We start from the raw sequence: 25,780 nt of genomic DNA on the forward strand, positions 1-25,780 counted from the left end.
AATAAAAATGTGAGTTGATAGATGAAATATTTTCTGCATTTTAATGGTATCATCACACATACTGTTCCCCCACAACACTGATTACACTGCAAGAGGCAGAGAGAACGGCGGGTTTTGCCTACTAAAATGGCGGCCGTTCCGCTCAACACTTCAGTACAGGCGATTTCAGTACAGGAGTGGTCCATCTTGCTCCTCTAGTATCTTTGCTTGTGCAGGAGCTGCACTGGTTGGACGATGCGCCGGTTGCAGCCACTGTCTCTTCCTGCTGTGGAACATGGCGGCGGGCGGCTGGAACGCGGCGGAGGTTTGGAACGCGGTCGACATTCCATTCCCGGGCTCTGTTTCCCTCACCGTCACGTGCACCGACCTAGGTATGAGCGGACACGCGCCGCAGATATCACCGTCCCACTCACTACCCAGCACCGTGCAACCCACAAGCTGCTGATATCACCGCCCGGCACCGTGCAACCCACACGCTGCAGATATCACCGCCCCACTCACTACCCAGCACCCCGTGCAGCCCACACACTGCAAAGAAGGAGCGGACTGCGGCGACGTTCTGCCCACACGCTGCAAATACCACCACCCGACCTTGCTTATGCTCTGTAATCAGAACCACGTAAAAACACGCACGTGACCAGTCATATTTGACCTCTGACCATAAACAAACATTGTCAGCATAATATATAAAAATTTCACTTAATAAACTTCGACATATATGTCATATATACAGTACAAAACAATATACCTGTAATGCTTTCAGAATTAGATGAGATGTATTAGAATTAGGAGAGATGTATTCCACAATTTTTCACATTTTTAGTCACACACGTGACTAAGAATGGTCCCTACCCGTACTATTCCACTCATGATTCTGTACCTCTATATAAGATCCCCCCCCATTCTCCTGCACTCCAAAGAATAGAGACCCAGCCTACTCAACCTCTCCCTATAGCTCACCCTGATCCACACTGACCTAAGATCCTCGTAAATCTTTTCTGAACCCTTTCAAGCGTGACAATATCTTTCCTATAACATGGTGCCCAGAACTGAACACAATGTTCTAAATGCAGTCTCACCAATGTCTTATACAACTGCAACATGACCTCCCAACTTATATACTCAATACTCTCTGATGAAGGCCAAAGTGCCAAAAGCCTTTTTGACCATCTTATCTACCTGCGACTCGACCTTTAAGGAACTATGCACCTGCACTCCTAGATCCCTCTGCTCGACAACACTCCCCAGAGGCCTACCATTTACTGTGTAGGTCCTGCCCTTGTTAGACGTCACAAAATGCAACACCTCACACTTTTCTGTATTAAATTCCATCAACCATTCCTCAGCCCACCAGACCAATCGATCCAGATCCTGCTGCAATCTTTCACAACCATCTTCACTATCTGCAAAACCACTCACTTTTGTATCATCAGCAAACTTGCTAATCTTGCCCTGTATGTTCTCATCCAAATCATTGATGTAGATGACAAACAGTAATAGGCCCAGCACCGAACCCTGAGGCTAGTCACGGGCCTCCAGTCCGAGAAGCAACCTTCCACCATCACCCTCTGCTTCCTTCCATGGAGCCAATTTGTTATCCATTCAGCTATCTCCTTGGATCCCATGTGATCTAACCTTCCAGAGCAGCCTACCATTCAGAACCTTGTTGAAAGCCTTACTGAAATCCATGTACACAACATCTACAGCGCTGCCCTCATCGACCTTTTTGGTCAAGTCTTCAAAAAAATCAATCAGATTTGTGAGACACGATCTGCCACGTACAAAACCATGCTGACTATCAGCCCTTGCCCATCCAAATGCCTGGAGAACGTATCCCTCAGAATACTTTCAAGGAACTTTCCAACTACAGATGTTAAGCTCACCGGCCTATAGGTCCCTGCATTTTCCCTGCAGCCCTTCTTGAAAAGATGGACAACATTTGTCACCTCTCCTGTATTTAAGGATGACTCGTAAATTTCAACCAGGCCTCCCGCAATTTCCTCTCTTGTTTCCCGCAATGTCCTTGGATATATATACTTGAAGCTTGTATTGTGCCTGCTTGGTTGTTGCTCTAACGGCTCATTCCTCTCAAATTTACTGTTAGATTAAACAATAGACAATAGGTGCAGGAGGAGGCCATTCAGCTTCGAGCCAGCACCGCCATTCAATGTGATCATGGCTGATCATTCTCAATCAGTACCCCGTTCCTGCCTTCTCCCCATACCTCCTGACTCCGCTATCCTTAAGAGCTCTATCTAGCTCTCTCTTGAATGCATTCAGAGAATTGACCTCCACTGCCTTCTGAGGCAGAGAATTCCACAGATTCACAACTCTCTGACTGAAAAAGTTTTTCCTCATCTCAGTTCTGGCCTACCCCTTATTCTTAAACTGTGGCCCCTTGTTCTGGACTCCCCCAACATTGGGAACATGTTTCCTGCCTCTAACGTGTCCAACCCCTTAAAAATCTTATACATTTCGATAAGATCTCCTCTCGTCCTTCTACTATTTTTTCAACATAGCAACTTGTCTTTGTACGAGACCTGCACACTTTAAATGAAAATAGAAAATCCATTTTTTTAACAGTGCCTGTATAGAGAGAATGGTTTCTGATTACCATTTGTAATACAGACGTAAAACATGGCATGAATATTGTTGATAATGTTTGTTAGTGGGAAGAGTGTAAGTCGATGAGCTAGTTTTACACATTTTTTTTAGGACTCGTGTTTTGAGGAATTTTAGTTTAGTTTAGAGATACAGCATGGAAAAAAATGCCCTTTGGCCCACCAAGTCAATGTCTACCATTGATTACACGTTCACCCGAGATCCATGTTATTCACTTACACTTTCTACACACTAGGGACAATTTATAGAAGCCAATTAACCTACAAACCTGCCCTTCTTTGGGACTTGGAGAGAACCATACCAAAGTCGTAGAGACTTCCTACATGTGTAGGAAGGAACTGCAGATGCTGGTTTAAACCGAAGTTAGGCACAAAAAGCTGGAGTAACTTAGCGGGTCAGACAGCATCTGTGGAGAAAAGGAATAGGTGATATTTGGGGTGTGAAGAAGGGTCTAGACCCGAAACATCTCCGATTCCTTTTCTGCAGAGACTCTGTCTGACTCGCTGAGTTACTCCAGCTTTTTGTGTCCATCTCTATTCCTACCTTTTTGGTATAGTTTATTTCATTTAACACGAGACATTAATCTGTGTTCGACTGTTTCTACATAAGATTTAGTCGTAGGTTTTTAAATAAGGGTATCATCTGACTGATATTTAAGTTCATTTAAGGTGATTTGTGTCACGTGCTAGAAACGTTTCAAATTAAAATGTGTTGTGACAGAATCACACGTTGTCTTATTCCAGACAGCTGCATAATCGATCTTCATAAGGCCTGTGAAAATGCCATCAGAGTATTAACTGATAAATCCCTTACAGTGGAGCTGCTGGTCCTGCATTCTATTTTATATACTTTCCACAACAGGCTGTATCGGCATAAACCTTACCTTGTAATAAAGCAGGTTAGTATCCTTGCATAGAGATTTGTGATAACTTTCAGTCAACTGCGTGATTGCTGGAGTGTAATACTTCACACAAAATTAGCTCCATTATATTAAAAACTATTTTACTGTTAACCACCATTCAAGGATGGTTCTTTTACTTAAGGGAAAAGACAGAGTAATGCACAACATTCAGTTTTGAGATGTGTGCAGCAGAAGCTCTCACTCACATGTCACATTTATTTTGTATTAATACAGTGAATTTGTGAAATGACTTTTAATTTTATCTACCCTCAATAGGTTGAACATTGTGCAAAACGTTTCCAAAAAATGCAACTTAAACACTCAGTTCAAAGCCTGGTCAACATATGCTCAAGGTAAACCTAGAAACAATGTAAAAGTACACATTATTCTAATGAATTGCTTTGTAACTTTGATTTTTTTATTTTAAGTGTCACCAGAAAACGTAGGACGGAGATCAGTTGCCCAAAACAGGTCCCCAACCAGCCAGTCTTGGAGTGGATGTCACTGAAAGTATTGGGAGCCAGTAAGCTGATACTGCGGTTGATGGATATGTGCTCCAAAGCCTTTCTGTATCCTTTAGTATGGCGATACCCTCCATTCCCCACTGTTTACATGTGCTGCACTGTCTTACTCTGATGTGCTATTCGCCTTTATAATAAAACCATCTCTCAGCAGTTACAGATACAGAGAAACAGCGTGGAAACATGCCCTTCAGCCCACCGAGTACATGCCGACCAGCGATTCCCACACACCAGCACTGTTCTACACACTAGGGACAATTTACAATCATTACCGAAGCCAATTAACCTGCAAACCTGTACGTCTCTGGAACGCGGGAGCATCAGGGGAAAACCCAAGTGGTCAGGGGGGATTGTACAAACTATACAGACAGCAACCGTCGTCAGGATCAAACCCGGGTCTCAGGCGCTCTAAGTCGCCAACTTTATCGCTGCGCCACCGTGCCGTCCGTTTGTTATCGTCAAGAAACATTTGGGCTGCATAGTGGCACAGCTGGTAGAGCTGCTGCCTCGCATCGCCAAAAACACGGACTTGATCCTGACCCCGCATGCTGTTTGTATGGAGTTTCCACATTCTCCCTGTGATGTAGGTTTCCCCTGAGTGCTCTGGTTTCCTCCCCACATCTCAAAGACATCAGGCTTTGAAGGTTAATTGGCCTCTGTAAATTGCCCCTGGTGTGCAAGGAGTGGATGTGAAAGTGGAATAACAGAACTAGTGTGAATGGATGATCAATGGTTGGCATGGAATCGATGGGCCGAAGGGGCTGTTTCCTTGCTGCATTGTTCGATCAATAGCAATCAATTAGAAGTGGAGCTTTGTCCTGAAGATTTATGTATGTGTTTTTGACAGTTAAAAAAAGTGCACATTTGCAGAATATTTAATCATGTGGAGTTTAGAAATTGTTTATTTTTTATTACTATTCTTTTTTGAGTGAATGAAGTTCCCTATTCAATCTCTCTGGAAGTATTTTGAATGTAGCAAATTGACAGCTATTTTAAAATGCTGCTGAACTGTGTATTTGATGCAGGGGTGTTTTTGACTCTCAGCCAACCTCTAGTGGATAGTGAGGCACAAAATGAACCCCTGTTCTTCAAACTGTGTTACTGGACTGTACAAATAAAGAACTGCAGATGCTGGTTTATACCAAAGATAGACGTAGAGTGAGTGGAAAGACAAAAATGATATGTGACATTTCGGGTCGGGACCCTTCTTCAGGATTAAGGAGAACATTATGTGTGTATGTGTGTAAATATATATATATATATATATATATGTGCGTGTATGCTTGTGAGTATGTGTATATATACACACTGAACTTTTTTTCCTCTCGTTTATCATATTGTTTACAGTGTACTATGTTTACATACTCTGTTGTGCTGCAGCAAGGAAGAATTTCATTGTTCTATCTGGGACACATGACAATAAAACACTCTTGATTCTTGACAGTTCCATCTTGTCCAATTTCCATGTGCTCTTCAGACCTGAAGAAGGGTCCCAACCTGAAACGTCACCTATGCATTTTATCCAGAGATGTTGCCTGACCCGCTGAATTACTGCAGCACTTTGTATCTATCTTGTGTTATTGGAGTGTTGGCCTCCATCAATGAGAACTAAATCTCTATCTCCTCTCCACTTTTTGAATCCGGATGAAAGGTTCCAGCCCGAAACACCAACCCATTGCACTCCGCAGATGCTGCTCGACTTGCTGAGTTCATCCAGCAGATTGTTTTGTTGCGCAACATCTGCACAATTTTGTGTCTTATTTGGGAGTACTGGCATTCAAATAATCGACTGTTAGCCCAGAGATATAGCGTGGAAATCAAGTCCACGCCGACCATCGATCATCCGTACACTTGTTCTGTGTCTTCCCACTATCCCACGTGGTCACAGGGAGAACGTACAGACTCTGCACAGACAGCACCCATACTCGGGATCGAACTCACCTCTTTGGTATTGTGAGGGAGCAGCACTACTGCCATACCAAGCAACTCGACCCATTTTAGATTTTTATTTTAAAAGCACTGCAATGGGACTTGAAACAACAGCCTTCTGACTCGAGTAGGAGTGTCCATAATAGTTGGCAGGAAGCTACCAAATTGAAGTGAATTCTCTGATCTTAATCTAATGCGAAATTAAAACATTTCTGAATTGCTGGTTACCTTAATTCTAACATATTGCAGCTTGGCCACTCAGTTTCTTCGATATGGAAGGTATATAATCCTAAATGTGGTTACAACGGGAATGCTTAGCAGACTGTGGTAAGTCAATAATTGATTTGATGGAAATGTTATTTGTAGTTGCTGACTTGCAGTAAATATTTTAGTGAAAGATTTGCAACAAATATTTTACAATTGTCTTTTGCTTTTTTCTAGGGTCCTGTTTAAAAGAATCTTACTATATCTCGAAATTTTGTATGACAAACTGGTCGTGGCAATAAACAAAGTATCTAAAATTCAACCTTTGCCTTTTGTGAAAGACTTTTCCTTCCCTGGAAGCATCAGACAGTGGCTTGGTCTTTCCAGTATTAAAGGAACACTGGGTAAATTGCCAGGTGACCTTTCTCGAAAAACTAGAGTACCTTTGGAAAAGCCAAGTTTACTTGATAAGTTGTTCTCTGAAGAAGAAGCATTACTGTTGTCGGATGATCAAGGTATACAATTGGAAGGAAATAAAATAAATTACAACAATGATCCTCAGATCAACAGTCGGTTTCTGGATATTGGCGTCCCTGTACAGGGTAAAAAACTCTGTAAAATTGGTGAGCCTTTGTTTATATCAATCACAGTCGATTGTTGTGTTATTTTTATCTGTCTAGTAAAAATCTAAACTAAGGTTTTCGTCAGAATAATCTGCTGTTGTGATGTTTTTCACAATTGGTTGCTTTTGGGTGTGTTACGATTTTTTTGCCAGAATTAATTTTGTTGGTATTGAATTGAACTACTGATTCTGTTTACATTAAAGGAGCTGACGGACAGTTTGGATTTAAAATGAAGTTTCTACAGGCTCAGAGTCCCAACTTTTCTACGGTCAGTATGATTCCCCAGCTGCAGTAGCGGCACGGTGGCGCAGCGGTAGAGTTGCTGCCTTGCAGCGCCAGAGGCCCGGGTTCGATCCCGACTGCGGGTGCTGTCTGTATGGAGTTTGTACGTTCTCCCTGTGACCGCATGGGTTTTCTCAAAGATCTTCGGTCTTCTCCCACACTCCAAAGACGTACAGGTTTGTAGGTCAATTGGCATGGTTAAAATATAAATTGGCGCAAATGTATGTAGGATAGTGCTAGTGTACGGGGATCGCTGGTCGGTGCGAACTCGGAGGGGAGGGGGCAAAGGGCCTGTTTCCGCGTTGCATCTCTAAACTAAACTAAAACGAAACTAAACTAAAGGTAGATCAAAAATACATGTACTGCCATTGTTGTTACATGTTATCTTTCCTTTTTATATTAAAAAGAGCATTCTGTTTTACTAGAGGAACCAGAACTCTGAGGGAGAATTTAGCTGCAAAAGAAAGAAGAAGAATGAACGTGTCCCACTGAATGAGTTTTTGGAGAAGATTACTGCAGCACAGTCGTTCAGTGTACTATCTCGTGAGCTCAAGACGATATTCCGTTGGTTCGGGCAAAGGAAATTAAAGATTGAGCGCTGCTATTTTGGAAATCTTTATCAGAAATGTCACAAATTGAAGATGGTGGAATGTCTTGGCTACAGGTCTGTATAATCGATGCGAGGGACTCAGAGAGGATTCAATTGAAATCTTGTTGTAGGCGCAAGGAACTGCAGATGCTGGTTTACAAAAAAGGACACAAAGTGCTGGAGTAAGTCAGTGGTCAGGCATCATCTCTGGAGAACATGGATAGGTGATGTTCGTGGTTGGGAACCTTCTTCAGATTGATTGTAGTGAAAGGGGGTGGGAGAGGAAGGCTGGAAGGGAGGTGGGGAGGGACAGAACAAAATCTGGCAAGTGATACAGGTGAGGAGAGGGGGGGGGGTTGATTGGCAGATAGTTGGACAAAGGCTAGAGATGAAAAGATAAGAAAGTGTCAGGTGAGGAATTAATGATGGAAGAGGCATGAAATGTGTAGCCAGCGGACGGTATATAGGTGGCACGGGACAGGAGGAAGGTGAAAGGAAGAAAAGGGTGCACATGCAGGTGGGGCACAGAGAAGAGAGTGAGTCCGTCTTAACCAACCTGATCTCCCGGTGGCTGAGCACTTCAACTCCCCCTCCCACTCCCAGTCTGACCTTTCTGTCATGGGCCTCCTCCAGTGCCATAGTGAGGCCCACCGGAAATTAGAGGAACAGCACCTCATATTTCGCTGGGCAGCTTGCAGCCCAGTGGTATGAACATTGACTTCTCCAACTTTAGATAGTTCCTCTGTCCCTCTTCCCCTCTCCCTTCCCAGATCTCCCACTGTCCTCCTGACTCCACCTATATCCTTCCTTTGTCCCGCCCTCCTGACATCAGTCTGAAGAAGGGTCTCGACCTGAAACGTCACCCATTTCTTTTCTCCTGAGATGCTGCCTGACCTGCTGAGTTACTCCAGCATTTTGTGAGTGAATAAATTAAGATTAGTCTAAACGGGTGTGATGAATGGCATGGATTCAATGTGCTGATGAACCTGTTTCCATGTTGTATAATTCTGTTAAAGTGTTAATCAGGAAACTGCTGGAAAACACTTTCAAGCAGGAGAAGGTTTGCTCAAGACATGTTTTATGATTTGTAGTCTTTCTCACTTGTTGAATTGGTCAGGATCTTATCTGTTAATCACTTAATATCTTGTCGTAGTGCTGGAGTGGGGGAGAAAGCATATGGAGGCAAATTAATTGGTGAACCACTTGCTTTGAAAGTTGGCCTTTTGCAGCATTTGACTGCTCTTTATAATTAATGTGCACCCATCCTTCCTAGATGCTTGCTCTCTCATACTCCCTCCTACTCAGCTTGCACTTCATCATTTTGCAATGTAGCCACTTGTGATCTTTTTCAGCTGAGTTGCAGACCTTTTGCAGAGTGCAGGTGAAAATAGTTAATTTAATTTACAAATGTTTTTCAGTTCACTTGGTTCAGACTTATCCATTGGTGCGAGTGATTTGTCAAAGTTTAATACGGTTTATTTCTTTTTACTATTTAGTTTCCCAAAGAAGATCAAGTTTATAAAATCCTCTATCTGCAAATATCTCACCAAAAAGTTCCAAACATTCCAACGAGACAAAATATACAACTATCGTTTGAGCAGAACAACCCTTCTACGGAAGCATAAAATAAGACACAAGAGGCGGTTAAAGTTGTGCAAAATACAGTCAAGGAGAAAGAAATCATTGCTGAAAGCAAAATACCAAAGAGCTAGACTTACAGCAAAGAAAAGGAGCAGAAAATTGCATACAATCCCACATTTTGATATTGATGAGCAAGCTTCTGGAAAGAGACAAAGTGTAACCACGGACATGCCTGCTGAGCCTGTGGGCGATATTGGTCCTGATCAGAGTCTGAAGAATGTGCCACATCCACCAAGAACAGAATCTCCAGTCATGCTAAATGTGGATGATATTGATAATATTTTTGCATCAATTGGTGTATAGTTTGTACCTTTAAATTTAAAAGTCACTATAAATGATTTCCAAAGCAGAATATCGGAAGCAAACCTTGAAGTGCAATGCAGTTAAAAATAGAATGGTTATTATGATACTTGTGCCACTTTAATTATTCTTGTTGCAACAAACCTGGCTGCTCCAAGAAATTCCTCTCTGGAAATGTCTCCTCCACAACCTCTCAATGAGCCTTTGCAGTGATAAAGGATTTTATTTTTTTTAAAGTAATGTTCTCAATTTTTGTTTCCTGAATTTTGTCATTATAAGTTTCTATTGCAGCACTTTCAAGACTAAGAATGTACCCTCAAAATTATTTGAAAACCATTTCAGTGACTACTGTAAATCATTGGCCTGGTTTAAAAATTTGACCAAGATGGAAGGTTGCCATCAATAGTTTATTCTGACATCTTCAGCAAAAACAATACAAAATGGACCGTAATTTACATTCCACCACAAATATTCTAGTTTGATTAAGTTACTGTACATTATTTCATATTTAATTACTTATCCTTGTATTAAACTACAAGAGAATGGTGCATGTTAACTGATAATCACACTGTTGAACTTCATGGGAAAGGCTACCTACCATTACTCTGGCAGAGCAGTCCTCGGTTCAGCACTGGTGTAAAGACAGGTGTTTCATAAGTTCTTACATCAGAGACCTTCTTATCCGTTAAGTGTAAAGACTAGCTATGTCAGTTACCCTGACATTGGCAGCTTTTTACACAACTAATTTATTCCTTCTACCCACTATTCATACATTTATAGTTCAAGAATTGATTACTTGATATCAAAGTTGAAACATAGTCTTTGTGGTTTTTGCTCTCCCTCATTGGGTGACTGGATAAAAATAACTACAGGTAATTTTAGCCAGCAGTTTCTTATTCTCTCCTTTGGTCAAATGTTGCTGTTAGAACAGCTTTAATATCAAGTGAAGTTGTTGATTTTTCCAAATAAGTTTGGTCTGTGGACAGCAAGATCGTTATAATATTTTGTATTCCAGTAATTATGCATACTGATGCGTTTATATATAACAAAATGCAAAGAGGACAGTGGTCATTTATTCTTCCAGTCTTTATTCCTTTCCCCAATTTCACAATGTTACATTATAATTTTGATAACATTTAGATGCTTGTGAAGAAATCAAACAGAATTAGCAGGATGACTGAGCAGGAGATGAGAATGGATAATGCTTGTAGAACCTCATTCCGTTTCACGGGGCCATAATTTCAGAGCCATTTTGAAAATATATTTCAATTTCCTTCATTCTTGGATATGGCAATAGCATGGGACATACTTGAAGGAGGAAATTGGGGTTAACTATCAATCTTAAGGATGTGCAGATTGTTCTTTCAAAAAGTAATCTCTGCATTAGTATCTGCGAGGGCCAATCCATAATGACCTTGGCAATAAGTATGTTATCAAATGTACACATGAAGCAAAATCCCTACAGGTCGGTACCTGTGTCCAAGCCTTCTCTTGGTGGCTTTTCTGCAGGAAGCCCTCCCTTCAAGAAGCCATTGTTTAATTTATCTTCAAAGTGGGAGGCCCCAATGGGTATTTTTTCATCTGTTTGAAATCCTCCGTTTGTAAAAGCATAGGACGCGACTGTGCTTTCTTCATCTTTATCTTGTCCATCAGAGTCACTTCTGGTTCTCTTGCCATACCACTTGTAGAATTGATAAGCTGAGTGGATATAACAGGTTAAAAATTTCACTTCTGAAAATTGTGAAAATGGGCAATACTGTAATTAGTTTCTTCTGACTTTACATACCACATTTAATGAAGCAAACCATGCCATGGCTTTCAAGCCATCATCAAGCAGGATTGGAAGTCAAGTCAAAGACGAAATGATATTTGTTTTAAATCTGAAATGTTAACTTTTTCTCTTTCATGATGGTGCCTAACCTGTTGAGTGTTTTGATTATTTTGTTTTTATTTCAAATTTTCGGTGTTATGTTTTCAAATATTCAGCATAGTCAGTGAGTTGTATTTTACGGATGATCTTAATAGAGATGGAGGCCAAAGAAGTTTGAGAAAATTCCTGAAGAAAGGGCCAGATAGTGATGTGTGAAATGTTTGAGGATGCATTAACAGCAGTGCCAATGGACTGTGAGGTTTCAGGTGGTGGACAGGCTATAAATAGAATTTGCATTTAAGACATGGCGGTACTGACATCCAGCACAGATGAGCAAAGGAACTGAAACCCTCTCCAATGGGAGTGGACCATCAGGTGCGATAAGCAAACCGGCTGATCTGTGTCCAGGTTCAGTGGAGTTTGATATGGGTGTTATATTTCTGAACAATAATGGATCTGGGTGTGGGTGAGGTTACGGAATGCTTTGCCAGGCAGAGATTCTTGCTGCTTTACCTCCTGTTTATCAGTGTTGAATTAAATGGCATACTCCAGTGCTTATACATACTTCATTTATTTAATTACTAAATTCTGGATCCAGTGATTTTCCCAGATCTAATGTATTTTTATTTCCCTTTTCCAGTGTGCTCACACCCAGACCAATAGCCAGCAGTTTAGTTTAAAGATACAGCATAGAAAAGGGCCCTTTGGCCCCACCATCCGTGCTGACCATCAAATGCCTGTTCACACTATTTCTATATTATCCCACTTTTGCATCCTCTCCCTCCACACTAAGGACAACGTTTAAAGGCCAATTAACCTACAAACCCGCACGTCTTTAGGATGAGGGAGGAAATATACCTGATGTCATTTTCTATTTCTCCAGAGTAACTTGTATCACATTTACATTCCTGGTTTTGTGTTTTAACCCACATCCCCGTGTGATTAATAATGTTACACCCTTGAAGTCTCAGATTTACTAAGATTCATCATTCATATATAGATCTGAGAGATCAATTTCCCTTATGCTCCTGACGTACAGGTATGTAGGTTAATTGGCTGGGTAAATGTAAAAATTGTCCCTAGTGGGTGTAGGATAGTGTTAATGTACGGGGATCGCTGGGCAGCACTGACTTGGAGGGCCGAAAATGCCTGTTTCCGGCTGTATATATATGATATGATATGTGTTTGTTTCATTATAAGCAATGGATTAGATGGAAAATATAAAATGTACGTGACTATAATCTGCAAATCCCTGCTGCACTACATGCAGTTGGTATATTTTCTAAATCTTTAGTGCCAAATCTCTTATTCTTTTCCCACTCGCTCCCTTCTTCTATAATGTAAATCCTCCACCTGCAGTTGAATTCTCTGAAAATATTGGTGCCAATCTAATTCTGATGAAACCAATTGTGCATATAGCCTTGTCCTTCCCCAGCACTTGTCTGAGTAGGAATGTCATCCTCTCATTGCAATGGCCTCACTCGCCTCTGTTAGCTCTGATGTCACAGTGTCCTTAGCCCTTGTGACCACCTATCATCAACTAGTTTGAACTCTTGTCAATGGTTGGCATGAGGACAAAGAATCTTTTTTTTAAACTTACCTCCAATCAAGGTAGCTGCAAACGATATTTGAAACACGCTGTAGATAAGTGGAAAGGTGAACATGAGTTTAAGCTGGTCGTGTGTAAAAGAGAGCTGGACTATGGTTGTGCAGAGCTGAGTATTCTGTGCACCAGTTTCCAATGCTACAGTGCGGCATCTGCAAGATAGAAAAATAAAAAATAAATGAAAGATTCTAGACCAATGATGCACTACAAAACATTGCATGGTCTTTTTATAAGTCATTGGGAAATGTGTTAAGGTACTACATACAGTTAGATAATAGAGTTTGCAAGTTATTGTTGGATTCCTTTAGGAAGATATATTTCCAGTTCAAACATTGTTTTCCTAGGAGCGGAGAGGGAAGGAAGGGGATGGTATGAGGGCTACAGATGCGGTAGACAGTGGGAAACATCTCCCAAATGCAGAGACATTTAGAACAAGTGGCATTGGTTTAGGGTAAGAAGTAAAATGTTTAGAGGGCATTTGAGGAAGACTTGTTTTCACCCAGAGAGTGGTTGGAATCTGGAGCGTATTATCTGAGAGTGAATGGACTTAAAACACTCACAACATTCAAGTAACTAGTTAGACGTGTACTTGAATTGCCAAATAGAAGGCTATAGAAGGGTCTCGACCCAGTCTGAAGAAGGGTCTCGACCCGAAACGTCACCCATTCCTTCTCTCCCGAGATGCTGCCTGACCTGCTGAGTTATTCCAGCATTTTGTGAATAAATACCTTCGAGAAGGCTATAGACCAAGTGCTGGTAAATTGGATTAGTACAGGTGGGTACATGATGGCCAACATGAACGTGCTGGTTAAAGTGCTTGGTTGTGTGCTTTATTGGATATATTTTCAAAATCACTTTATTAAATGTAAATTAAAAACAAATGGGAACTATTTACTCATTTCCACGCACTACCTAAAGCGTACACGAGTGTTGAAGTAGGAGGTGACTAGGGCTGTAAGTACATATTGCATCAAAATACCAACCAAACCACTAAATGAGATTACGATACTGGACTGATACGGTGTGAATTGGTCATTTATAAGCATCCTAATCAGATGAACAGTGACCTCAGGACTGCAATATTTGATCCACTGAAGAATTGAGAAAAATTCATAATTGGATGCCATCTAAAAACCCTTCAATTTTTGGTTTAAGTTTTTAGGTTTGGTTTTGATAGTGGTATCTGTTATTAATCCACATTTTATCTCATGAACTAAAATCTGAGTTGTTAGAAATAAAAATCTGGAAGTTAAAAAAAAATCAGCATATTGAATCCATGCCTTCAGAATGAATAGATGCAAGTCATGGTCCTAAGTCTTTAAAAATGTATGAGTTACTAAACATATTGCAAGGAGCAACGAAAGGGGAAGAAGGAGAAGATACACGTATCAAAAGCAACCGTAAAGGGATGTTTGCTGGGTGTCGATGATCAAATAATGACCCTGTTTAGAAACACCTGTACTTCCAAAAGTTTAATGATGTACCTTTGCTCAAAATATTCATTGTTAAACTAAGTGTTCTAGGGATTTGTAGTAACCCTTGGGTAAGCAGGGACTGGTGGCGCTGAAAACAGTATTCAGTCGGGAATTATTTTGAGATGGACTGAAATTGGAAGTGAACTCAAAGTAAATGTGTTATTGTTAAGACACAGCAGATAACTTTGTAACTTGAATTTGAATCTCCACCATCTTTGGAAGAAGAGCAACCACAACCTGACTTCCAAAGTAACACACTTAGTTGGTATTAATTCATGGACTTCAAGATCGCATATGTCATACTCTGTTCTTTCAATAAACAAGAAGCAATCTTGTGACTAGGGCTTTATCAGAACAAAATAAATGGAAGCTAAGGCACTATCACTGTCATCTCTTAAATTGATGCTAATATTAATGGTTAAAAGTGTGTTTTTGCCTAACACAAATAAAGTGGCAGGTATACAATTGGCATAATTTTCACAACATGTGGACAGGACAATGTAAAATGAAATTCAATGCAGATGAGCATAGCAGAAGTAATTGACACATGAAGTAAAATAGGCAATCTCATCAGATTCTTCAAGTTAAAATTTGAGAAAAGGTAGAAGAAACATGGCTGTCCTAATGTATTATTATTAGTTTCAATCTACTTAATTCCATTCAAATTCTACTCAAAAGCAAATCAATATTTTCAAGAAATTTCCAGGCAAATTACTGGAGACAAAATCTGGACATTTAAGAAACAGGTGGATGATGTAAAGAATGAATTGTAGCATATTTCTTAACCATAAATTATTCTTGTAATCTGTAAATTATATGGGTGACTGACAGAGAGACATGAATGAAATCATCGATCGGGTTTGTATACAGCTGGGACAATAAGAATATAACGAGAAGGATGAACGGTTATCCACGGACAGTGTGCACTCTAGGGGGGCGAAGGGCTTGTTTCCATGTTGTAACTTTGAATCAACAAATCAATTAAAATGAGAGACAGAACATGCTTGACAAGAAAAGTTTTGGACCTTCTGTATTTTTCCTATATCCATTTTAAATTCCCTTTGGTTTAATGTCAAACCAGATATGACAATCATCAAATTTTAAAAAGTGAACAATCATTTCCTAAATATTCTAACTTCAAAACAAGGAGTGCTACGAGGTAGGAGTTAGCTTCATCAAATCTGACACAAATGTGTTTTATCTTTCCAGATTATTTTATTTTGTTAGATTGTCCCCCAGCTACATTTGTTCGTACCATGCCGCTTTAATATCTCTTATGCATCTGCTAATTATTCTTCCCAAATAATTATTGCAGCCACCATTCCTGTCTGCAAGTCCATGTGACATCTTGTCCTTCTCCTTACTTGGTGATATGCTTGTTTTTCTACTACTTTTCAATTCTGTTCAAGAATATGTGGCTCAATTGCTTGTTCTCAATGCAGATTCTTCCAGATAGTTTTGTTTTTGTCACTCCCAGAGCTGGCTTGTGAATAATCAGAATGCAATGTTTGATCAATAATCTTACAAAGTTTTCGTACCTAAACCAAGGCAGACCAGCAACTCGAGCCAAAATAAAGCCAAGGGAATAACCAATAGCTGGAAAGATTGTTCCAATGATCCACAGGGAAGAAGATGTTGCCCAGGATCCTCTATACAGCAAGGCACCAGTCACAGCTATACCGACTATGAGGATTGCTCCAGTAATGGAGCCAATCTAGGAGAATAGATTATTTTGAAATTAGAAGACCAAAGCAGAAAAATATACACATTTAAAAATATGAACAATGAATTTCCAAATGCTCCATCACATTGAGATTAGGAGGTATCAGAGACAGGAGGAAGTGTTATAAAATATCATTCAAATGCAAACTATCTTACTTTGAAAAAATGATAGTTAACATGGAATCCAATGGTTGACATTTTCTTAAATTGTACATGTAAGTGATTTTTAATGATAATAATAAGAGTTATTAACTTTTTATCTTGGTAACTAATAATCCGTTAAAAAATCACATCATTGGTCTTAATTAGAAGCCATAACAGTAACAGTAACAGAACAAAGTAATAATAAAAATAATTATCTGATGTATTGATTTGGGAGGAATTGTCTGCCAAAAGCATATTGGTAGTTTGGACAATTGACAATAGACAATAGGTGCAGGAGGAGGCCATTCGGCCCTTCGAGCCAGCACCGCCATTCAATGTGATCATGGCTGATCATTCTCAATCAGTACCCCGTTCCTGCCTTCTCCCCATACCCCCTGACTCCGCTATCCTTAAGAGCTCTATCTAGCTCTCTCTTGAATGCATTCAGAGAATTGGCCTCCACTGCCTTCTGAGGCAGAGAATTCCACAGATTCACAACTCTCTGACTGAAAAAGTTTTTCCTCTCAGTTCTAAATGGCCTACCCCTTATTCTTAAACTGTGGCCCCTTGTTCTGGACTCCCCCAACATTGGGAACATGTTTCCTGCCTCTAACGTGTCCAACCCCTTAATAATTTTATACGTTTCGATAAGATCCCCTCTCATCCTTCTAAATTCCAGTGTATACAAACCTAATCGCTCCAGACGACAGCTTTCTTGTAATAACAGGGCAGCACAGTGGCGCAGTGGTAAAGTTGCTGCCTTACAGCACCAGACACCCACATTTGATCCTGACTATGGGTGCTGCCTGTATGCAGTTTGCACGTTCTCCCTGTGATCGCATGGGTTTTCTTCGGGTGCCCCAGTTTCCTCCCACATTGCATGGACGTGCAGGTTTGTAGGTTAATTCTATAAAATTGTCTCTCGTGTGTGTGTGTAGGATAGAACTAGTGTATGGAACTAGTGTATACAAGCCTAGTCGCTCCAGTCTTTCAACATATGACAGTCCCGCCATTCCGGGAATTAACCTAGTAAACCTATACTAAACCTAGGTGTTTCCTATCCCTAAAATTGTAAACCATGTGTGCCTGAGCTTTTGAACTGCGAATAATAAAAGTTGGAATATTAGCCTATACAGCATTTGACAAAATTACAAAACTTTAGTCGAAAATACTTAGAACACAGGTCAATGTTTCATTGGTTCAATCCTCCAAATTTCATGCTTGTCTCTGGTTTTCCAGATTTGATCCAGTGACTTTTTACTTTTTGTGCCATTGTCAGAATATAGGGTACGACTTTACCTTGAAAATAAGTGTGTGATGGATGCAACTAGTTTAGTTTAGTTTATTGTCACATGTACCGAAGTACAGTACCGAAGTACGTGATAACCAGTCAGCAGAAAGACAATACATGATTACAATCGATCCATTTACAGTGTATAGATACATGATAAGGGATATATGATAAGATACATGATAACTAAAGTGCAGGGAGTCAACAACTTGTGAGGACGAGAAGGATGTTGTGCTTTTCACATTAACTTTGATCGAAGACGGGCAAAGCCCAAAGTAAACAATTTTAGTCTTGAAAGGCTAGTTTTAGTTATTTCACATGAATTACACCAGAAAATCCTCCCTCATGGCAAGAAACCTCATGGCAAGAAACCTAATCATGTACATATCAATAGTTTAAATATTTTTGTCTTGCAAATAGAATGATGTGGCATAATGCAATATTGCGGGGCAGAATAATTTAACAAATTGATCTCAGTTTTCTATTGCAACTGGCAGAAAATTGAAATAAATATAGTGAATGATAGTTTATTCTGTTTCTCTGTGTAGTCACATTGGGAGAATCCCCACAAAATTACTGAACATAAGAAGTCGTTTATACGTAGATGGAAGAGCAGACCTCTAAAAGGAAGCTAATATCATCAAAGACCCATACCATCCTCACCACGCTCTCATCTTGCTGATACTACTGGGAAGAAGATACAAGAGCCTGAGAACCATGACGTCCAGGTACAAGAATAGCTTCTTCCCACCAATCAGGCTCTTACAAAGCACTGCACAACCCTACTTCAGCAACCGTGGCATTGTTTTGGTTGCACTATCTACTTTGGCTTGCACTTTTATGGTCTGGTTACCTAATATTACCAATAAATTATTGTATTATTAACTTGTGTATTTGTTTGCTCTGTTGTTACATTATTGGCCCTGTGAAGGTGCAGCAAGTAAGAATTTAATTGTTCAATCCTGGTGCATATGACAATCAAGCACTCTTGATAAGACCCTTTGAGCCAAGAATCCAAACCTGTTCCTATCTCCCCTCGGCACCTAGAGTGACCATATTCCTAATTATTTTCTGCAGCTTTGGCAAAATATTGGTCGAAATCCTGAACAAAACTACATCCATGTTTACATTGCTTCTCCAACTGAAGATTATCACTATGAAATAGTTTGTTCCATTCACTCACAGCCAATTAAATATTAGAAACTCCATATAAATTCAAAACTCTTCAGTGTTTCTCTATTTTAAAAGCTGTTTGTTTAATGGTGCTTACCTTCAATATTATTTTGGCCTTTTTTGGCCACTTGTAGTTCACATAAACTCCAACAGCAACAGGAATTAGGAGACTTGCCAGGGTAATACCTGAAGTACATAATATGCAGCTTTATTCAGTTCCCATTACTGAACATGTTAACATATAAACTTCCATCTTGACAACCACAGCACAATTCATACATATATTACCTATGCTGTCATAAGGGATCCTGATGATATCGGAGTCCACCCAAGTTCTCGTGTAAAGGAAGAGGCAAAGAGGCATCATTCCCATCCCCAACACTGTGGAGCATGTGGTCATGCTTATGCTGAAAGAAAATTATTTTCAAATAAATATAGAAAGTAATATTGCACAGTAAAATAAATTCTTATGGCTTGAAAAGTAGCATATGATCAAAAAGGTGCAATGTCTTTTATTTGGATGGAATTGCTGACCTTGTTTAAAAATGAACTATAAATTATTTATTTCATTTAGTTCCCCTTAAGCCACACTTTTAAATTATTTTTTTCATAATTGAAGGGATTAAAGTAAACTTATCTATATAGCTGATCTGATAAAATAATTCTTATCATATTTAGAATTATGTAAATTTATTTGATTTTATTAAATTATTTCTGATTAAAAACAGTTAAAAAGATCTGTGAGCTGTTAAAAGGCTGCCATATTTTTCTGGGAGAAACGCAGGCCACAGGATGTCCTTGGAATCAAGACTTCCAGGTGGATTGATCCCATGGAGCTGCAAAAGTGAGCTCACGTGCGCAGACCACGGATCATATCAAGTACAATCCAGCTCATCAAAGTGAGTCAGGCTTGGATATGGCATTTATGGCACAATTGCAGAAATAAAATTAATGTATAATTGCATCTATTTTTAAGCATTTTAATTGTTGGCGATACCTTCTTAAATGATTGAGGTACTCTTTAATCATTGCCAATTCAGTAATTGGTGACTTTGTAAACCTTTGTAAGCTTTTTGATTTTATTTGTAGATCATGAAACATATTGCAAATTTTCTCCATCACAGAAAAATGATATCACCCCTATTGTATATGTCCTATGAATTGGTCACTGATTTAAAATAATATTTCTTTCATCACGGTATCAAACGTTTGTTCAGTTGTACTGATATGGAAAGTCCCTAGAGCCTGATGGGATCTATCCTAGATTATTGAGTGGAAATTGTTGAGACCTCCTTGAGGATTTTGTATCCTTTTTATCCACAGATGAGAGGTAGCTGAGGAATGGAGAATAGCCAATGTTGTTCCTCTGCTCAAGAAGGCAACTTGGGACAAGCAAGGAATGACTGGCCAATGGGCCTTATGCCTATGGTAGTAGATTCTTGGAGAAGATTCTTAGGGATAAGATCTACTCTCATCCAGAAAAGCAGGGACTAATTAGGGGTAGCCAGCACGGGATTCCCATGCAGGGAAAATGATGTCCTACAGAACTAGAGTATTTTCAGGAGGTAACAATGATGAATGATGAGGGTAGATGTAGACATAGTATTTCATGGGAGGCTGATTCAGAAGATGAAGGCATGTGGAATCCATGGAGACTTGGTAGATTGGCTTGGTCTAGATGACAGGGTAGTGGTGGAGGGGTTTATTCTGGGAGCTCTGTGATTCAGTGGTGTTCCGCAAAGATCAATGCTGGAACCGCTTTTGTTTGTAATGCTTATAAACTATTTGGATGTAAACATAGGCGGGCCGCTTTGTAAATTTGTAGAAAAATAGGTGGAGCCGTGGATAGAGGGAAAGATAGTCAAAGGATTTGCAAGGACTTAGATCAGTTGAAAATGTGGAAAGAACAATGGCAGATGGAGTTTAATCCAAACAAGTGTGAGGTGTTGTAGTTTGGTGATCAAATGTAAGATGAAAATATGCAATAAATGGTAGGATGCTTAGGAGCATTGAGGTTCTTGAAGCGCAAGTCCATAGCTCCCTGAAAGTGGACAGGTAGGTTAAGTATAAAAGTTGGAAGGTGATGTTGCAGCTGTGTAAAGCATTGGTTTGGCCATATTTAGGTTGTTGTGCGCAGTTCTGGTTGATGCCTTACAGGGAGCATCTGGAGGTTTTGGAGAGGGTGCAGAAGAGGCTCACCAGGATATTGCTTGCATTCGCTATAAGGCAAGATTGCACCTTTTTGGATTACTTTTCCTGGAGTTTCAGATGCTAGATGATAGAACCAAATAAAATTATGTGAGGCATAGATAGGGTAGATAGTCAGAGCCTTTATTCTAAGGTTGAAATGTCCAATACTCTAGGGCATAACTTCAAGGTGAGAGGTTGAAAGTTTAAATGAGGTAACATTTGAGAAAAGGCAATGGAATTAAAGTCGTAAGTACATTAGAATGCAGTGGCCCCAAAATCATGGATATGTAATCTACTGGGAGAGGTTTTGGAGAGGAAATAAAACTTTAAAGAGATATTTAATGGAAAGAATCTGTTAAAAAAAAAATATGGGGTACCTTTGAAACTTGCTTCCTCAACAAAAAATTAGAATGATTGCTCATAAAAAAAACTACCATTTTAATGGTTCTGGTTCTGGTTGATTACTGTGCAAACATCTCATAAGTGTTATCTCGTGCAGGTCGTAATGATTTTCCAATCTACAATCTCATGTTTAGATTTAGAAAATTGAGACTCTATTGCAATGCACTGCCATGGTTAGCTGAACAGAAAGCAGCGGGTGATCACAAGAACACAGGAAAATAAGAGCAGGGGTAGGCTTCTCAGCCCCTCGAACCTGTCCCAGCTTTAAAAATGATAGTGGCTGAATCACGTTGACCTCAACTCCTCTTCATATCATATCATATCATATATATACAGCGCGGAAACAGGCCTTTTCGGCCCACCAAGTCCGCGCCGCCCAGCGATCCCCGTACATTAACACTATCCTACACCCACTAGGGACAATTTTTACATCTACCCAGCCAATTAACCTACATACCTGTACGTCTTTGGAGTGTGGGAGGAAACCGAAGATCTCGGAGAAAACCCACGCAGGTCACGGGGAGAACGTACAAACTCCTTACAGTGCAGCACCCGTAGTCAGGATCGAACCTGAGTCTCCGGCGCTGCATTCGCTGTAAAGCATCAACTCTACCGCTGCGCTACCGTGCCGCCCGTTCTCAGCCAGTTCCCTGTGACCTTCAATTCCTTGATCTTTCAAGGAATTTTCTATTGACCTGGCCTCCAACATCCTCAGGGACAGAGAGTTGCGGAGATTTACTGCCCTCTGAGAGAAGAGATTTCTGAGCACTTCAATTTTTAGTGACCAGCCCCTCATTTTGTGCAGCAGAACATTTTAACTGATGAGTTTTATTCCACATGGTAGAAAACACTCTGCAATCAATGTAACGGATATTAATTTGCACTATTTGAACCATTACCAAAGAGCAACAAAATCATCAATAGCTTTGGACTTTATAGGAATTTTGTTCTTATAATGAATCTCTAACCATTTACAATTCCTACTGTCTCAGATGCAGTAAACCTTGCATTGTTTAGTTTTAGAGCATGAAAAGTTAAAAAATTGCTATTCTGAAAATGTCTGCATTTGATAAAACATGTGACAATCCAATGGATTACGGAAGCATTGTTAAACTTACAAATTGAACTAGGCATAATAAGATCAGAGTGAAGTTGGCCTACCTTAAATCCATGTCTCCATCCATCCAGTAGGACATAATGTTTGAACCTGTTCCGCCAGGACAGCATCCCATTATTAACACAGCAACTGCTTGAATGGGGTGAATGTTGAAGGCTGTCGATAATGCAAAGGCTGTGAGGGGCATTATACCAAACTGACAAAGGAAGCCCACACATATACCCCACGGTCTCTTAATATGGCCCCAGAGTTTCTTCGCTTCAACAGTGCAGCCCATGGAAAACATAACCAAAGCCAAGAGGATTGTCAGCACCGAACTTAAAATTAAGCTCATAAACTTGTTAAAATTGTCAATTGGGATCAGGCAACTTGTGTCATTACATTTGGTGGCATTTTCAGGACAGAATGAATAAGTAATTGCTGGGCTTCTCACAGCCTCCATAGTCACAATTTATCCGGTCTTCTCAGCTCCACAGCCGGAGTTGATCCCAATAGTTGATCCAAAGGTAAATTGTTACGAGAGAGAAAGGAATGTGCGAGCTGGAGAAAATCTTTTCTTTATATTCTTCAGAAAGAGAAGGAAGTGAATGTTCATTACCTTTTAATATAGTTAGACAGTAATAAAAAACACAATAAACACCTACTCATATATTATTGGTTTGATCATCGGATATATAAAGAAAGGGTGTCATTAGTGTAAGAGAGAGATGGTAGTATCAGTTCTCTTGAATACCACATTTTAGCTTTCAAAGCTTTGTACAGTTAGTTTGGTGAAAGCACTGCAAAGATACTGTAATAAAGACTAGAGACGACAGATCCTGTCATCTTGAGCAAGAAAAAGGAATAACTCAGCATATTAGGCAACATCTGTAGGGGCAGAGGGATGGTCATTTCTGGTCGAGACCCTGGATTAGGATAATATTTTTATACATTAATATAGATTTTTTAACATGTGTTCCAGCAGAAATGTTCGCTTTTCTACCAATGTCGGCAATACCTGGGAAAATACCGGGCATACAGCAGACTGTCTATTTCAGATTAGATCATAAATTGAGAGAATGCAAATGAAAATGTTTAACTCGTCAGGTATAATTAAATTTCATTACCTAAGCGTCATATAAACTATTGCTTGAGTCAAAACAATGGTATGCCTGGAGTATGTGAGGATAAACCTTAGATTAGGAAATCAATTTTCTGCATTACCTAAGGAATGTGAGCAAAAAACATAAGGTGCTGGAATAACGTGATGGGTCAGACTGCCTGACCACGGGAGAAGATTGAGGAGGAGATAAGACTTTTCTTTGCCTTCCATCACAGTGAGGGTGTGCCTGGAGCAATCACTGTGATGGTTGTTTGTGTTAACATTGTAATTGTGTGTCTTGTGTTCTTTATTGTTTACTGCCGGACCCTGACGTGAGAGGACGCTGGCGCTGTTTGTTCGCCGCTTCTCTGTCAGGACAAATCTTTTGTTTGTTTGTTTGTTTTTATGTCTTGTTCGCTTTGTAAAGCGTCTTTGAGTATCTTGAAAAGCGCTATATAAAATAAATGTATTATTATTATTATTATTATTATCTCTGGAGGGAATGGATAAGCTAATTTCAGGTCCGAACCCAAACCGTTGCCTGACCATTCCATCTATAAACACTGCTTGATCGATAGGGTTACCCCAGCACTTTATAGTTTCCTCAAGTTTCCAGCATCTGCAGTTCCTTGTGACTCCATCTAAACAATGGTTCAATTGAGTGAAGTATTGATTCTGAGCCTGATGCTGACTAAATAAGCCTGCACCAGAAGCTTTTCACTTCTCGGAACAAAAGTGATTTCTTAAAATCATTGATTAAGTTCCTCTAGCATTAGAATGGCAATAGAATAGAAGGCAGGCAGCTGGTTCTTCAATTGCTGCTGGACCCACTCTTCTCCGTGGATTGTCACCTTGTCGTGGTGGAGAATCTTGTGTTGTCCTGAGATCCTAAGAGCGATGTTGTCTGGAGCTACGCTCGTGGTAGAGTCACCCATGGCAGTAGGGTCGAGGGGGAGGTCCCTGACAAAGAGCAATCGAACCAAGACCTCAACGGTGGAACAGGTGGAGGGTGATGTCTGACTTTAGTGGAGCATCACAACAGCTGGGAAGGCGGATGAAGGCTGCAGCAGAAAAGGGTCCCCGGTCGTCTTGAACTCCATGCCGCTGGACCCTGACCCAGATCTGTCAAGGACCTTGTGTGGCTGTCTGTGCACCAGTCTCCCCACGTTAAACAAAGTCACGCGCAGGCGTCCTCCATTAAGAGGACAGTCATGCTCGCTTCGAGTGACCGCCGATGATGCTGGACCCAGTCTCCATTCTTTTTCTGTAGCCTTGTAATTCTTTTCAGGTACTGATTCTCTTTGTTTTTTAAATCCACAAGTGAATTAGCTTCCCCATCCTGTCAGACAATGCATGTAAGGCGTTGGATATTATCTGCCTAAAAAATCATCCTCAAATCATCCATCTTACCTTTACACGTAGAACTTAGAACAGTACAGTACAGGAACAGGCTTCCCATCTCACAAAGTCCAAGTTGAACATGATGCCATAAAACTAATTTCCTCTGTCTGCACATGATCCATATCCCTCCGTTTTCTGCTATTTGCCTAAGATCTGTATTTCCTCTGGTTTTCAACACCTCCACCAAAAGGAAATAATCTCTCTCTGTTTAGACCCTTCATTATTCTGAACAGTACCTCTGCAGCTTTGTTTTGTCATTGCTTTAAGGAGAACAGTTCCAGCAGGTCCAATCCACCCTGTGATCTTTCTTTATCCCTGTAACTATTCTAATCTTTTCTGCCCCTCTCCAAAGTCCTCACAAATGTAGTACATGTAGACCAAATCAATGTTTTGTAAAGGATCATCATAACCTCCTTTGTGCCACAGCAAATGCTTTGCATCCATTTGCTCAAACTTCTCTGCTAATTTCAAAGATTTATGCACATGTAACTACAAGCCTTTCTGTTCTTGCACCCCCTTAAGAATCATACCCTGCATGTATATATTCTCTCGTCATCTCCTTCCAACCAAAATGCATAATTTCATAACGTTCTGCCTTAAATTTCATTTGCCATTTGCCTACCAAAACCTTGCCTTTTTGTTCTAGATTCCAGCATCTTTAGTCCTTATAGTATTCAATATAATGTGGCATTTAGT

General features: G+C 40.1%; 2 protein-coding genes across 2 annotated transcripts; one reads left to right on the top strand and one right to left on the bottom strand.

Moving 5' to 3' along the window:
• The first annotated feature begins 272 nt into the window (after positions 1-272).
• On the top strand, positions 273-11,952 carry rmp64 (ribonuclease MRP subunit p64). The gene is made up of 9 exons (XM_078402765.1): positions 273-371; positions 3,366-3,520; positions 3,800-3,876; positions 3,952-4,092; positions 6,223-6,300; positions 6,415-6,800; positions 7,004-7,068; positions 7,508-7,746; positions 9,168-11,952. The coding sequence occupies exons 1-9, from the start codon at positions 275-277 to the stop codon at positions 9,613-9,615; spliced, it is 1,686 nt and encodes a 561-aa protein (XP_078258891.1). The 5' UTR covers positions 273-274; the 3' UTR covers positions 9,616-11,952.
• Positions 11,072-23,044, bottom strand: slc10a2 (solute carrier family 10 member 2). Its single transcript, XM_078402776.1, has 6 exons — positions 22,647-23,044; positions 19,182-19,300; positions 18,991-19,079; positions 16,102-16,277; positions 13,083-13,240; positions 11,072-11,310 (listed from the first exon to the last, which is right to left on the bottom strand). Exons 1-6 carry the CDS (start codon positions 23,042-23,044, stop codon positions 11,072-11,074), a joined length of 1,179 nt encoding a protein of 392 aa, XP_078258902.1.
• Between the last annotated feature and the right edge of the window lie 2,736 nt (positions 23,045-25,780).

Source organism: Rhinoraja longicauda, chromosome 7 (genome assembly GCF_053455715.1).
Source record: "Rhinoraja longicauda isolate Sanriku21f chromosome 7, sRhiLon1.1, whole genome shotgun sequence".
NCBI lineage: Eukaryota > Metazoa > Chordata > Chondrichthyes > Rajiformes > Arhynchobatidae > Rhinoraja > Rhinoraja longicauda.

What these genes read in the sequence shown, in the direction of transcription:
- slc10a2 (XM_078402776.1), bottom strand. Translation starts at nt 23,044, where the DNA reads ATGGAGGCTGTGAGAAGCCCAGCAATTACTTATTCATTCTGTCCTGAA. An exon ending in GATCCCTTATGACAGCATAG is followed by an intron (nt 19,080 to 19,181) that starts GTAATATATGTA and finishes TATGTACTTCAG; the next exon opens with GTATTACCCTGGCAAGTCTC. An exon ending in AGGCCAAAATAATATTGAAG is followed by an intron (nt 16,278 to 18,990) that starts GTAAGCACCATT and finishes CTATTCTCCTAG; the next exon opens with ATTGGCTCCATTACTGGAGC.
- rmp64 (XM_078402765.1), top strand. Translation starts at nt 275, where the DNA reads ATGGCGGCGGGCGGCTGGAACGCGGCGGAGGTTTGGAACGCGGTCGAC. An exon ending in ATGTGCTCCAAAGCCTTTCT is followed by an intron (nt 4,093 to 6,222) that starts GTATCCTTTAGT and finishes AACATATTGCAG; the next exon opens with CTTGGCCACTCAGTTTCTTC. An exon ending in GGAATGCTTAGCAGACTGTG is followed by an intron (nt 6,301 to 6,414) that starts GTAAGTCAATAA and finishes GCTTTTTTCTAG; the next exon opens with GGTCCTGTTTAAAAGAATCT.